General features: G+C 44.6%; 1 protein-coding gene across 1 annotated transcript in view; it reads right to left on the bottom strand.

Annotated features, from left to right (window-relative positions):
• The window catches only part of LOC124264649 (staphylococcal nuclease domain-containing protein 1-like), a 48,136-nt gene that overhangs the window by 13,468 nt on the left and 19,804 nt on the right, over positions 1–14,864 (bottom strand). Inside the window, 4 exon segments of the mRNA XM_046699387.1 lie at positions 932–1,120; positions 1,773–1,885; positions 2,280–2,421; positions 2,651–2,834. Coding sequence (XP_046555343.1) covers positions 932–1,120; positions 1,773–1,885; positions 2,280–2,421; positions 2,651–2,834 — 628 coding nt within the window.

Genomic DNA, 14,864 nt, shown 5'->3' with positions numbered 1-14,864 from the left:
GGAGGTACAATCTCGGCAGAGAAGGATCTCGTCTTCTGCGTAGAGCTGTGTAGAGACTTCGATGAAGTCTTAGGGGTAGTAGCCTTCTTCTTCTGCGTTGAAGATCTAGTCTTCTTCGTCTGCGATGGGGTCAGCTACGTTGACGACGATCTCTTATTAGCTCCAGAGTTCATCACTGGAACAGCGACCTGCCCCTGTAAAACGCTCGGCAATTCACTGGAATTATGAACCTTGGCAGCAGTAGTTAACACACGGTTATCGGCGCAATCACACGATTTAGACATGACTTGTGAATACCTTCTTACCCAGTCCTTTGCACGTCTATGAATGGAAAAAAGGTAGTTATTAAATTCAAAAACCGTTAAAATCAGACAATGTTAACAGCGAGAGCTGAAAGATCATGAAGTAGTGCAATCAGGACATAATAAATGTGGATCAGCCGCAGACAGCCGGTACCTACAACGAATACAAGTTTTCATCAAATGTAAACACGATGAAAAAACATGTCAAACGACTAATTTAGATCAAATTTCAAACCATATAGTAGAATACAATCCTAAAAGCCGTATAGGGACCCAGGTGCTCTCACAGCCGTCCTCAAGGGCGAAGAGGAGAGAGTGACAAACATGGCTGGTCATGTGATACAAAAGGGCGCCAAAGGGAGGCAAGGGAGACTACTCGTGGGTGAGTGATGATTTTACGTCCGCTTTTTAGAAGGGAACTTCAAGGGATTTCAAGTGTTCCACTATCATTCGCAAGAAGAAGGAGACAAGCATTTAGCATGAGCCAGGATAAGGAAAAATAAAAAGACATATATCTAGTAAATATATCTTTGTGTGTCTTTCAGTAGTGCTCATGTATCAGTGTTTTACATCCATAATGCTGAAATACTTCAAATGAAGATGATATATGTAGATGATGTGGGACTTACTTTGAGCTTGTCTTTCTTGGCTTTCTCCTCAGCCACCTGTAGTGTTTTGTAGAAGTTGCTGCGCTCAGCAGTGAAGTGCACAGATGCCAGACCATTTTCAACTAGAGCTACAGACAAGTTGATGCCATCCACAAAAAGCCAGCCAATGAAGTTGCCTCCCTTGTCAATAGCCTCCACTTCCACTTCCACCTGATGCCACATACACTTTCTTAAATACAGTGTCATCAATATCATGTCTCTTAATAACATCTTGGACAAATTTAGGCGTGATCATTGGCAGGAACAAGCATGTGAAGTATCAGCTTCATTGGTCCCCAGTTCTCTGAAGAGATGATGTTTACAGAACCAAGGATGCACTTCAAAGTGCCAAGAATAACTTGCCAACTTTACAAGATCACACAATAATTGAATACAAGTGTTGAGTTTCGTTACTAAGTACTGTATATACCAGCTTATTTTGACAGTATTTTGAATAATAACAGTTTGCGTGATGTAACAAAACCCAACAGGTATTGTATGGCTGCCATCCTGGCCATGTTAGGGATGATGTTAGATGACCCAACATTAAACATGACATCACTGCAAGCATTGTTTCATAAAATGCATAGTAGAGTCTATAAACACAGTGAACATCCCATATAGATACGGCTAAAATGAAGATGGCACTTCCACATCATCATAAAATCCACTTAATGTTTTGTTTTTAATTCCATTTTCAGAAAGAAAAAAAAATCGATCAACATGAAACAATGTTAATGATAGACAAAGAAATTTTACTTTTCAATAAAATCTATAAACCCAAGAATTCATCAACACAGCCAGCCTTACATGACCTACACACCTCTCTCTGAAGACACAACTCCTTGGTGAAGCTATGGGCATCTTCTCCATATGGTTCGGCAGGTGCCATCTGTCCTCCAGGCAAAGGTCGAGATCCACGAGGGCAGGAGATACCTACAATTATAACACTGGCATCAGGTATTTGGATAATCATTAGTGAAGGGAGATCACTCTCAGTCCTACCTTATCAAAATGGGAGCCGATTTTGGTATTCACATATAAACATGACTAGACTGTACTGGACTAAAGGTGCCTGGATTTGATCCTACATGCACACATACATTGTACACAGTGGATTTGACATACAAGAGTTGGCAGAAAAGACTTGGTCATAACTTCTAATTGACTGTGGCTGCCAATTACTTTACTTCTGCCACTTCCTTACAAGAGTAAGGATGAAAAAGCATTACACTCAATACATTTAAGGATTACTACACATGCTGAGTGATTTGACTCAAAACGTCTCAGCCGACCCTTGAAGAATCAACATATTTCAACATGATATTACCTGAAATAAGGAATGTAACAAGACATGTTTCCCGGGGGATGTACAGTCGGAGTCGGGACCCGCTAGCCACAAACTCTACCACTGCTTCAGATCGACCAGCACGCTGAAGGAAAGGCAGGAACTGTTTGGCCTTGGTTACATCCTGAAAACCCAACACATACTCAGTTGGAGGGTAATTTCATCACAGAAAACACAACACATACTCAGTTGGGGGGTAATTTCATCACAGAAATCACAACACATACTCAGTTGGGGGGTAATTTCATCACAGAAATCACAACACATACTCAGTTGGGGGTAATTTCATCACAGAAATCACAAAAGGAGTTAAGTCACTGCTGAATACCACCGTCGTCCTGGCAACTACTCACCCCTGATATATCTGCCACTCTGTGAACTGGCTTCTCCTTCTTGGAGTGTAGCCCCACTCCTTTTTTCTCTGCACGGGCCTCTGCTGCAAGCAGGACATCATAGTGGGAGGAGCGTTGGTCATCGTCCTGCCGGTACCGCAACACTGTAGCAAAGCCTTTGATCACCAGTGCTTCTGCAACATTGCTGCCAAAAGATCACCAACTTTTAGTATTGACACACACGTGATGACTTACATTTCTTCAAATATGTAATTTTCTGAATAAAATTGATATTTTATACTTATCCTGACTCATGTATTTTTGCTTGTCTCCTTTCCTTCCCGAACGTTAGTGGAACACTTGTATCTCCTTATTGAAGCTCCCTTCAATAAAACAGATGTAAAATCACTACTCACCACGAGTTATCTCCCTCGCCGTTTTGGCGGGAAAACAGCGCCACCCATCTTCCCACGCTTCACTCTCTCCGAATTAATAGCCCGACACTTTAATTTAAAGGGAAATCCAAAAGTGTCTAGCGGGGAGGTTGGGAGGGCTTACCTCATGAGTCAGGATAAGTATAAAATATGAATTTTATTCAGAAAATTATATATTTTTCCTTATCCTGACTCATGTGTATTTTTGCTTGTAGAATCCGTCGGATTTGGTGGTGGGTCAAGCCACTTCTGGATTCCATGTAGTGATTTACATCTTGCATACCCCCCCTATGGGAACTTCTATTTTACTGCTATGCTCTGCTGCTGCTGTAACCCTTTACTTCCAGCTTTCTCTGATGGGGGGACCACAATTGTTAACTTTTGGTCCTTGCTTCTGTTAACATTTTATGTGGATTTTGCAACTCCATCTCTTGATGCGAGCATCAAGTGGAGAAGCGACCCTTTCCTGTACGAGTATCCTTACAAGTACTGGGTCACATCACTTATGCTAGTCTGTCTTAGACGTGCATATAGACTATAAGCTGAACTCTCCTGAGTGTAGGCTTTTGCAAGTCATGTGATAAAAGGGCGAGACTCCGTCTCAGCGCCTTTGAGGGACTGTCAATTGTTGTGCAACAACAAGTGGGCCGAAATGGTGAATGCCGGAGACGTCCTCGGTGGCGATGTCCCTCAGGTAATGGTTGGCAAACACCATGTCCGATTTCCAGAAGCAGCCCTCCATTATCGTCCTGATAGAGCAATTCCCGTGTACAGCGAGTGTTGACGCCAGAGCTCTAACTTCATGTGGGTTGGAGGCTCTTGGAGGATCAAGTCCTGCTGCTTTGTAGGCCCGTAGTATGACAGTTCTGATCCAGATAGATATCGTAGTGTGGGAGACCTCGGGACGAAAAGACGCTTGAATTTTCGTCTCCTGGTCTTAGATCTTAGTAGGTAGACTTTCAATGCTCTCACTGGGCATAAGGATAGGTCGTGCGTATCCTGTGGTCCAAGGACTGATGATAGTGCTGGGATGTGGAACTGTCTGTCCAGTTGACCTGGCAGTTGATTCTTTGCTATGAAGTCCCATCTCAGTCCCATATGCACGATGTTTTGATTTTCATCAAACCGTGTTCTCTCAAAGTCGAAAGCATGTATTTCCGACATCCTTGCTGCTGTTGCTAAGGCGATCAGGTACAGCGTCTTCTGCGTCAAGAACTCAAAAGATGTCTTATCTAATGGTTCGTAAACGTCACTGGTGAGATGTCGTGAGAAACTACGTTGAGGTCCCACGCCGGAGCTTTAAATCTCTGTTGTTGGTCCTCCAGTTTAAAAGAGCGTAGCAAGGCCAGTAACTCTGGTACTTTCGTCCAGTTTTGCACTCGTCCTCATGGTGATAACTGAGCTCAATGCCGCTAGGTATGTTGAGAGTGTTGACCCTTTTAACCGCTTCGTTGTCTTAGGTGACAAAGGTAGTCCGCCACTTGAGGGTGTGTCGCTTTTATGGCTGTGAAGCCGTTCTTCAAAGCGTATGTCTCGAATCGTCGCCACTTGTCGTCGTACAAGTTGCGTGTAGACTTGCGTAGAGCTAGTGTGACTGCTTTCACTGCCCTGGCGGAATATCCTCTCTTGTTCAAGCACGCCTTGATACAGTCCACACGTGTAGCCGGAACACCTCTGGGTAGCCGTGTGCTTGCTTTGTGTGAGGATGTACTAGCAGATTCGACCACTCTGGTAGTTGCAGTTGAGGCGGTCCTAGTTCTTGTATGAGAATGGGGAACCATATTCCCGCTGGCTGTTAAGGCGCGACCAAAATCAGTTGTAGGATCTTCGCCTGACTGATTTTCTGCAACACCCTCGGTATTAGAGCTGGTGGTGGAAACGCATAAGCGTTTAGTCCTTCCCAGGAGCTGCTTAGAGCGTCCGTTGCCCATGCTTGTGGATCTGGTATTGGTGAGACGAATGTTATGAGTTGATTGTTGAATCTTGTGGCAAATAGGTCTATTAGTGGCGCTCCCATCTCTTGTATGATCTGCTTGAAGATCTCTGGATGTAGCATCCATTCTGTTGGGGATGGCTGCGTTGGACGGGATAGTGCGTCTGCTATCACATTCTTGGCTCCTGGAATGTGGCATGCTCTTATGTGGATGTTCAGGTTGTCTGTTATGCTGAACAGTTGAAAGCAGAGGTCCAGAAGGTTCGCCGACCTTGTTGATCCTTGTCTGTTTATGTAGAACGCCGTATGTACGTTGTCCGTATGTACTGTCAGTTGAGCATTCTCCAGAATGCTGGTCCAGTGGAGTATGGCGTTTATCACTGCTTTCATTTCCAGCATGTTGATGTGCAGATCTTTCTCCTCTATGGTCCATGTCCAAGCTGACACTTCGTTGTCGAGGTGTGCTCCCCATCCTTGGAGAGATGCGTCTGCGTAGAGATGCGTCTTGCACTCCGGCTCTGCTAAATAGGGGCCTCCGCAAACATTCGATCTCTGGGTCCACCATAGTAGATATGGTTTTAGTCCGTCCGGGAGTCCGAAGGGGTCCAGGTCGTCCAGATGAGCATTCACGAAGACCTGTAGTGGGCGTAGTTGTGGTCTCCCTCTGCGTGTCATGTCTTGTGCTGACGTGAGGAGACCCAAGAGACTCTGCCACTGTCGTAGTGGCCACGGAGAGAGTAGAGCTTGCGATATCGTCTGTTGTATCTTTAGCCATCGGTCCTCTGGTACTGCTATGCAGTTTTCTGTTGCGATGAACCGGATTCCTAGGAACTGCAGGTCCTGTGTAGGTTCTAGGTCCAACTTTAAGAGATTCACTAGCCACCCCAGTTGTGTGAGCAGCCTGATGGTGAAGTCCAGCTGTAGTCTGAGATGATTGGGATCTTGATGAACTTGAATCCTGTCGTCTAGGTAGAACGCACTGCGTAGACCTCGATGATGTAGGTATGTGACTATGGGTTTTCGTCACTCTTGTAAACAACCAGGGGGCCGATGATATTCCAAATGGCAGGACCTTCCATTGGTAGTGTCGTTCGTCCAGTATAAACCTCAGGTACTTCCTTGAGTCCGGATGTATAGGAATATGCAGGTATGCGTCCTGTAGATCTATGCTGGCCATGTGGTCCATCGAACGGACGAGATGTAGTAGTTGTGGTAGATGAATCATGCTGAACCTTGGTGGTTTGCGTAGATAATCTCTGTTGAATGCCCTCATGTTGTAGATTAGTCGGAACTTTTCTTTGGAGTTTTTCTTTGGCACTAGGAAAACTGGGGAGTAGAATCCTGGTGAGATCTGGTCCTGGTCCACCACTTCTATGGCTTCCTTCTCTAGTAGAGATGTGACCGCTTCTCGTAGCCTCTCTGTCCGATGGGTTGTAAAGTCCAACTTCTGAGGTTTGTCTGTTAATGGCGGAGCTGCTTGTAGTTGTATGCGATATCCGTCTCTTAGGATGTTGGATACAAATGGATCTTGAAGAATTCCCCAGTTCTCCCAGTAGCTTTGTAGACGTCCACCCACTTGTGAAGGTTGTACAGGAATGGCTGGGGGGTGGAAGACTCCAGTCGTTCCGAACCCCTCTTCAACGTCTATAGCCTCTGGCACCTCTGGGTGCCCTGCCTTGTCTGGATCGTCCTCTATAGTTGCCGGCTGGGCGACAAAAAGAGTCCTTTCCTCCTCTGGAGGTCACCATTTTCTTCTCTCTTGCTTTCTGGATGCCTGCAAACTTAGACTTGCCCGAGTAGCCCTGGGACGTCTGCCTGATGACACTGGCTATTGTATCGATGGACTTGATCATTAAGACCTCCCTGGAGTCCTTCGTGACTTCCTTGGCGGCGGCGTCAATCTCCCCTGCGAAGATGGATGATGTAGACCATGGGGCTCTGTACAGCGACTTCGTAAGCGTTCGCTCCAGTTGCAGGATGACAGTAGTCCCTGTCTTCTAGCTAACGTCAACGCTGCTGATATGGATGATAGTTGGTCCGTCATAAACTGCTGGTCCTTCTTCTGCGTGAGTAGAGCAGAATAGATCATCCGGTCCTCCTCTGCAGTAGAGTCCCTGAACTTGGCGATGAGCGTCTCATTCACTGCCCTGGATCTGTTCAGTCCGAAGAACATCCTTCTGGTCATCGTGTCTATCTGCGCCAGCTTTTTGTCCTCAATCTTGTAAGATTTGGACTGGACGTCGTTGATGATCTTATAGTTGTCATCGATTTCTTGTGCCTTCATGAAGGGGTCCATGTTGTGTAGAGAGAACTTCTTTGCGTTGAACTGTGGGATATTCGGAGCCTGAGACTTCGTTGCCTTCCTGAAGGCTGCGTCCAAGTTCTCTGGTACTTCCGAGATGGGATCAATTGGCGGTAGAGTGATCGTGTCGACCTCATCGTCCTTCATTAGGTATGTGAGTGCTGCATTCTCTTCCTTAGAGGGTGACGCTAAGTCCAGTCCATTAGCCTTCCAATATTTTATCTCTGAGTCCGAGAAGATGATACCGCCGTCGTCCTCTGTATCAGGTCCACTGTTATGAGATGGTTGATCGTCCTTCGCTGGGGATCTGCGTGGCGATCTGTGTGGAGATGAACCCGTTGAGCTGCGTCTATAGGGCTACATGCCTATAGACCTGCGTGGAGATGAATCCGTTGAGCTGCGTCTATAGGGCGACATGCGTGGAGACCTGCGCGGAGACCTGCGTGGAGGTGAGCGTCTCTTGCTTAGTGAATGCCTCGGTGAATCCCGTGAGGGCCTCTCCGATGTATCGTCAGTGTTGCCTTCGTGCAGGTCCGGGTCCTCTCTGCGGGTGATGCCTTGAGCATGGGAGCCCTGTGGCTGATGTGATGCTCTTTCCTGGGCGAAGCGCTTCTCCATCATCTCCATTATCTGCTGAGAGAACTGCTGCATGAAGGCTCCGGGGTTGAACGTCTGTGATGTTTGAAGAGCTGCCCTCTCTGCGCTGGTAGCGATTTGGTCCAGGGATCGCTCATCTGCCGCCAGTGTAGATGGTACCTCGGACTGCGTAGATAGATCTGCTGACATTACCGTTGCAGAAGCCTGCTTCTTCCTCTTACACTGTATCTCAGGGATGATCAGCAGCAGCTCATCATATAGTCCTCTCTCTTCCATCGGGACGATCACGGCCGAAAAGGTCCTTGTAGTCTGCGCAGACGTCCCCGTAGAGCTGCTAGACGTCTTAGGGGTGTGAGGCTTTTTCTGCGTAGAGGAAGGCTTCTTCTTCGTCTGCGTTGAGGGGTTGTCTGATGTAGAAGCCCTCTTCTTCGAAGTGGCGGACAACATCCCACGCCCATCCTCCGAGGACATCTCCGGCAGGTCACTTGATGGAAGTAAGTCGTCTGACAACGATAGACAGCTCGTGAAGGACTCAACCAGTTTATCCATGACTTGTAAAAGTCGCCTGGATTTGTCGCTAGCACACCTAAGTACAGAGAATAAATATTTATTAAATTGAATTTTTGTTAAATGCTGACAAAGATTACAGCGAGAGCTGGAAGTACATGTTGTTGTGCAGCTAGGGCACAATAAATGCGGGTCTGCAGCAGAGAACCTAAACCTACAACGAAAACAGGTTTTCATGAAATGTTTAAACAACTGAACAATCACGTACAAAACCGTGAATAAACAGTCAAATTACGAATAAATTTCAAACCATATTGTTGAAGGATACTCCCTAAACCCCTATAAAGGTAATATATAGGGTAATAACTAATTAATCAAAGGATATAGTGTCGTATTGGAGACACAGGTGCTCTCCCAACCGTCCACTAGGGCGAAAGAGAGAGTGAAGCGTGGGAAGACAGGTGGCGCTGTTTTCCCGCCAAAACAGCGAGGGAGATAACTCGTGGTGAGTAGTGATTTTACATCTGTTTGATTGAAGGGAGCTTCAATAAGGAGATACAAGTGTTCCACTAACGTTCGGGAAGGAAAGGAGACAAGCAAAAATACATGAGTCAGGATAAGGAAAATGTAATTTTCTGAATAAAATTGATATTTTATACTTATCCTGACTCATGCTACTTGCTTGTCTTCTTCTTCTTGCGAACACAGTGGAACACTTGTATCTCCCAATTGAAGTTCCCTTCAATGTAAAATCACTAATTAGTACTCACCACGAGTTATCTGTCCCCTCAAAAGCTCGGGAACGAGGGCGCCACCTCCTGCCATGTGCCTCACTCTCTCCTCATATAGCGAGCCCAACACTTGAATTTTCAGGGAAATCCAAAGTGTTATGTGGGGAGGATGGGAGGGCTTACCTCATGAGTCAGGATAAGTATAAAATATCAATTTTATTCAGAAAATTACATATTTTCCTTATCCTGACTCATGCTACTTGCTTGTAGAATCCGACGGATACGGAGGTGGGAATTCAGAATACTTTGGATTTAGATAATTAGTGATTTGTACTGTAATGACTGTAATAACCCTTATGGGAACTTCATAAAGGCACTGAATTGATGAATTCCTGCTGCTAACTTATCAGCTGCCATATATGGGTTATTACAATATAAATATTATGATAAAAGTATATACAACATGAATACTATGCTTAAGACTAAATAGACTTAAGCTTGACAATATGATAGCATAAACTTCATAGAGTTTGTAAGCTAATATACTTTTATGATATAACTATAGTACTGAGCTTAAGATATGATTAAACTTAAGCTAAAAAATATAATAGCAACAAACTCCGTAGAGTTTGTTAGCTAATATACTTTTATGATATAACTATAGTACTGAGCTTAAGATATGATTAAACTTAAGCTAAATATATAATAGCAAAAAAACTCTGTAGAGTTTGTTAGCTAATATACTTTTATGATATAACCATAGTACTGAGCTTAAGATATGATTAAACTTAAGCTACATATATAATAGCAAAAACTCAGTAGAGTTTGTAAGCTAATATACTTTTATGATATAACCATAGTACTGAGCTTAAGATATGATTAAACTTAAGCTAAATACAAAATAGCAAAGACTCCGTAGAGTTTGTTAGCTAATATACTTTATAATATAACCATAATACTGAGCTTAAGATATGAATAACTTAAGCTAAATATATAATAGCAAAACTCTGTAGAGTTTGTTAGCTAATATACTTTTATGATATAACCATAGTACTGAGCTTAAGATATGATTAAACTTAAGCTAAATATAAAATAGCAAAGACTCCGTAGAGTTTGTTAGCTAATATACTTTATAATATAACCATAATACTGAGCTTAAGATATGAATAACTTAAGCTAAATATATAATAGCAAAGACTCCGTAGAGTTTGTTAGCTAATATATTTTTATGATATGAGTATAGTACTGTGGTTAAGATATAATTAACTTAAGCTACATATATAATAGCAAAAACTCCGTAGAGTTTGTTAGCTAATACATTTATAATGTAACCATAATACTGAGCTTAAGATATGATTAAACTTAAGCTAAATATATAATAGCAAACTCCGTAGAGTTGTTAGCTAATATATTGTATGATATAACAACCATAGTACTGAGCCTAAGATAATAAAAGAACTTAAGCAAAATATATATAGTATGTAGCTATTTAGTACTGTTCTAAGATAAGTAGAAATCTGTAAGATTGACTTATCTTCTCCGAGGAACTGTCAACTGTTGTGCGAGGACCATGGGACCGAAATGGTGGATACCTGCGACGTCCTCGGTGGTGATATCTCTCAGATAGTGGTTGGCAAACACCATATCGGATCTCCAGAAACAACCCTCCATTATGGTATTCAAAGAGCAGTTGCCGTGTAGAGCAAGTGTAGATGCTAGCGCTCTAATTTCATGAGGATTAGATGCTCTTGGAGGGTCGAGTCCTGCAGCCTTGTAGGCACGTAGTATGACAGTTCTGATCCAAATGGAGATAGTAGTATGTGAGACTTCAGTCTGCGTAGCTGTTGATAGAGGAATAAATAATCTCTTGAATTTTGCCATCCTCTGTTTGGATCGGTGGAGATATATTTTCAGTGCTCTTACTGGGCATAGTGATAGATCCATCGTATCATGAGGTCCAAGTATAGATGAGAGAGCTGGGACGTGGAATAATCTGTCTGGTTGACCTGGCAATTGGTTCTTGGCGATAAAACCCCAGCGTAGTCCCAGATGCACGATGTTATGAATATCATCAAAGCGTGTTCTCTCGTAATCCAATGCGTGAATCTCTGACATCCTGGCAGCCGTAGCTAGAGATAACAGGAACAAGGTTTCCTGAGTCAGAGATTCAAACGATGTAGATTCTAACGGTTCATAAGCCTCACTAGTGAGGTGTTGGAGCACTATATTCAGATCCCAAGCTGGAGCGTGAAACTTCCGTTTTGATCCTCCAATCGGAATGCTCGTAGCAAGGCGAGTAACTCTGGGGTCTTGGTTAACTTGACGCGAGCTTATTGCTGCAAGATAAGTGGACAAAGTTGAGCCTTTTAGATTCTTAGTCTGACGTAGATAACATAAGTAGTCAGCCACTTGAGGACGAGTAGCATATCTAGCTGTAAATCCTTTCTTTGCAGCATAATTGACAAAACTGTGCCATTTGTCATCGTATAGGTTGCGAGTTGAGTTACGCAGGGCAAGCGTGACTGCTTTTGCCGCTCTGGCTGAATAACCTCTCTTATTCAGACACGCCTTGATACAATCCATACGTGAAGTTGGAATATTTCTGGCTTTCCGTGCTCTTGTTTGGTGTGCGGATGTATTAACAGATTCGAGCACTCTGGAAGTTGTAGTATTGGTTGTCCGATTTCTTGAATAAGAGTTGGAAACCACGTTCTCGCTGGCCAGTAGGGCGCGACCAAAATCAGATGGAGGCTCTGCGTTTGACTGATTTTGAGTAAGACTTGTGGGATTAACGCTGGTGGCGGGAAGCGTACGCGTTGAGTCCTTCCCACGATATGCTTAGTGCGTCCGTTGCCCATGCTAGTAAGTCTGGAACTGGTGATACGAATGTTGTCAGTTGTTTGTTGAATCGAGTGGCAAATAGGTCTATTAGTGGAGTTCCTATTTCCTTGATTATTTGAGTGAATATCTCTGTGTGGAGCATCCATTCTGTCGGCGATGGTAGGTGTGGCCGAGAGAGAGCGTCTGCTAATACATTCTATGCTCCTGGAATGTGACATGCTCTGACATGTATGTTTAGATTGTCGATTAAATCGAACAATCGGAAACAGAGACAATAGGTTCGGTGACCTTGTTGAGCCTTGTTTGTTCACATAAAACGCCCTTGTCGAATTGTCTGTGTGAATCATCAACTGAGCGTTCTGTAATAAGTTGCTCCAGTGACTTATGGCGTTTATAACTGCTTGCATCTCTAGCAGATTTATGTGTAACTTGCTCTCTTGATTGCTCCATAGGCCTGACGCTGTCCTGTTGGCGAGATGAGCTCCCCAACCTTGTAGTGACACGTCTACGTAGAGATGTGATTCCGATTCCGGCTCTATTACGGGGACGCCTATGCAAACATTCGATCTCTTGGTCCACCATAGTAGGTGAGGTTTGACGTGATCTGGTAGCCTGAACGGTAGAGAGTCTTCGAGATGCGAATTGATGAGGACTTGCAACGGGCGTAATTGTAGTCTGCCTCTGACTGTCATGTCTTGAGCTGACATGAGTAATCCCAATAGGCTCTGCCACTGTCGTAGTGGTAGCGGAGAGAGTAAGGCTTGTGGGATTGATTGTTGGATCTTGATCCATTGGTCCTCTGGTACAAATATACGATTCTGCGCCGTTACAAATCAAATACCTAGAAATTGCAGATCTTGCTTAGGTTCTAGGTCCGACTTAAGTAGATTTACTAACCATCCTAGTTGTGTTAGTAGCTTGATGATGAAGTTCAACTGTAGTCTGAGACGCTGTGGATCTGGATCCACTTGTATCCCGACGTCGAGGTAAAACGCGCTGCGAAGTCCTTGACGATGTAGGTGAGCAACCAGGGGTGACTGCCATCGTTGAACTTTATGTAAAAAATCGCCTGACTGCCGTGCCCTCGTCCTTACTTGACAGGGGTGGTCTCTAATCTCATGAAGGCAGCCCAATCATGAAGGTTCAGTTTAACTGGACTGTAATGGAGGCTTTGCTCGTTCACTGATATGTTGTTGTCACTTGCAACCTATGTCTTGAACTGTGAACTATGATCGACCTCTGCGTAGGGCGTTGTCCCTCGCGGTCCAATCAGAACAAGGCATTTTGATTCTGTAGAGTACCCGCGCTGTGATGTCACCGGTGTAGCAGGAAAAGGAACCTTGTATAATATAGTGCCGTCGTTGATATTAGATCAATCTTCGGTTTTGTCCGTAACTTCCCGAAGTTACACGAGTGACCACGTGCTACGAGGGTTAATGGTAAACACGCGAATCTTCCGGCCCGAATTACCTCGCCCTGTATTATTAATGCTGGGTAGGTTGTTTTCCTGGCTGCTGTGAATGTAACTTCAGTCTTGAAGATAATGCCGTCGTCCTTATATATAGGCTCAATAAAACTTGCAAGTTGTCAGCTTGTAGACTGCATACATCAATGCAGCGTCATAATTGTAGAATTAATGCTGAACTTGTAGTAAATATTTCTTCTCAGGAAATCGTTGACGATTATGTGTTTTACTAGCTGTAACAAGGCTGCTGCTCAATTTCGTTATTGAATTGTCTGCAGAACTGCGTAGTGGTCAACTTGGTGTGACTGTATGGCTCCTTGCATGTAAATAATCGTATCGTAGTCCGGGATTGCATACCTAGCAATATATACGGAAATGGTGATTCCTGTGATGATCTGCGAACGTCGTTGATGCCCTTGATGTAGGTAGTCGGCCTGAAGATCCTTAATTAGGCTCTTCATCTGTAAATAGTATTTTTGCGTTGTAAATAGCCTGTGCGAATGCCTTCCTGTAGGCTTGTAGACGGCATGTGGCAAACAGTTGATAGACAAGTACTGCGATGTCTCTGCTTCGCTGGATACTTGTGTGTACATTGGCGAGGGGATCGACGTGGTGAATAGCCCGATGAACTGTGCTTGTAGGGTGACCTGTAGTTTCGTTAAGGTCCTAATGAATCCCTCTACAACTATAGGACGAAGATGTTTTGAACGGACTGACGAGTGGCTTCTATAGGGAGACCTTGGAGACTTCCTTGGCGAACGATGGAGGCTTCGTGAAGCTCTCGATGAATCCCTTATAGATCTTCTGGATGAAGATGACTTGGAGCCACTTAACCTTCGTGAAGGTATCGAGGCAGAGTCCGAATCATTAGATAGGAGCTTGCTTCGCGAACGACCTCTGTGTTCTTCAGGGTCTGAGCTCGGTGAAGCACTCCTCCTCCATGAAACCTTTCGCGAATGGTGAGGATCTGGGTCCTTCGTGGAGGCGGCCTGGGACGTCCTTCGCGAAGGCTTCGATACGGGCTGGGTTGCCCTTCGTGGAGGCGCGTCTGTGGGCTCAGGGGCCCTACGCGAAGTCAAGGCGGGCTCTAGGGCCCTATATGACTGTGAGTGGGTTGGGCTCTGGGGCCCGCGGCTCTGAGGCCTCTGTAAACCGTATCGGTCTTCCATCAGCATCATAATCTGGTTGACCAGGTCGTCTGGGACGGTCTGCGCTGATGTAGACGCTGCCCTCTCTATGGTTGCGACGGGACCCTCAAGTAGATTCTCTGCCGTCAGCGTAGGCATCTGTAGCTGCGTGTTGATCTGCGCTGAGGTGACGGTAGCCGATACTGGTCGCTTTTTATGCCGTACATCTGGAATGATAATCGGTAGATCGTCATCATATAAGCACAATTCTGAAACAGGAAGAATGTCAGATGAATTT

Source organism: Haliotis rubra, unplaced genomic scaffold (genome assembly GCF_003918875.1).
Source record: "Haliotis rubra isolate DU_JTF1 unplaced genomic scaffold, ASM391887v1 Scf934, whole genome shotgun sequence".
NCBI classification, from domain to species: domain Eukaryota; kingdom Metazoa; phylum Mollusca; class Gastropoda; order Lepetellida; family Haliotidae; genus Haliotis; species Haliotis rubra.
The sequence above is the reverse complement of the archived record's forward strand: the minus strand, read 5'-3'. Positions and strand labels throughout refer to the sequence as shown.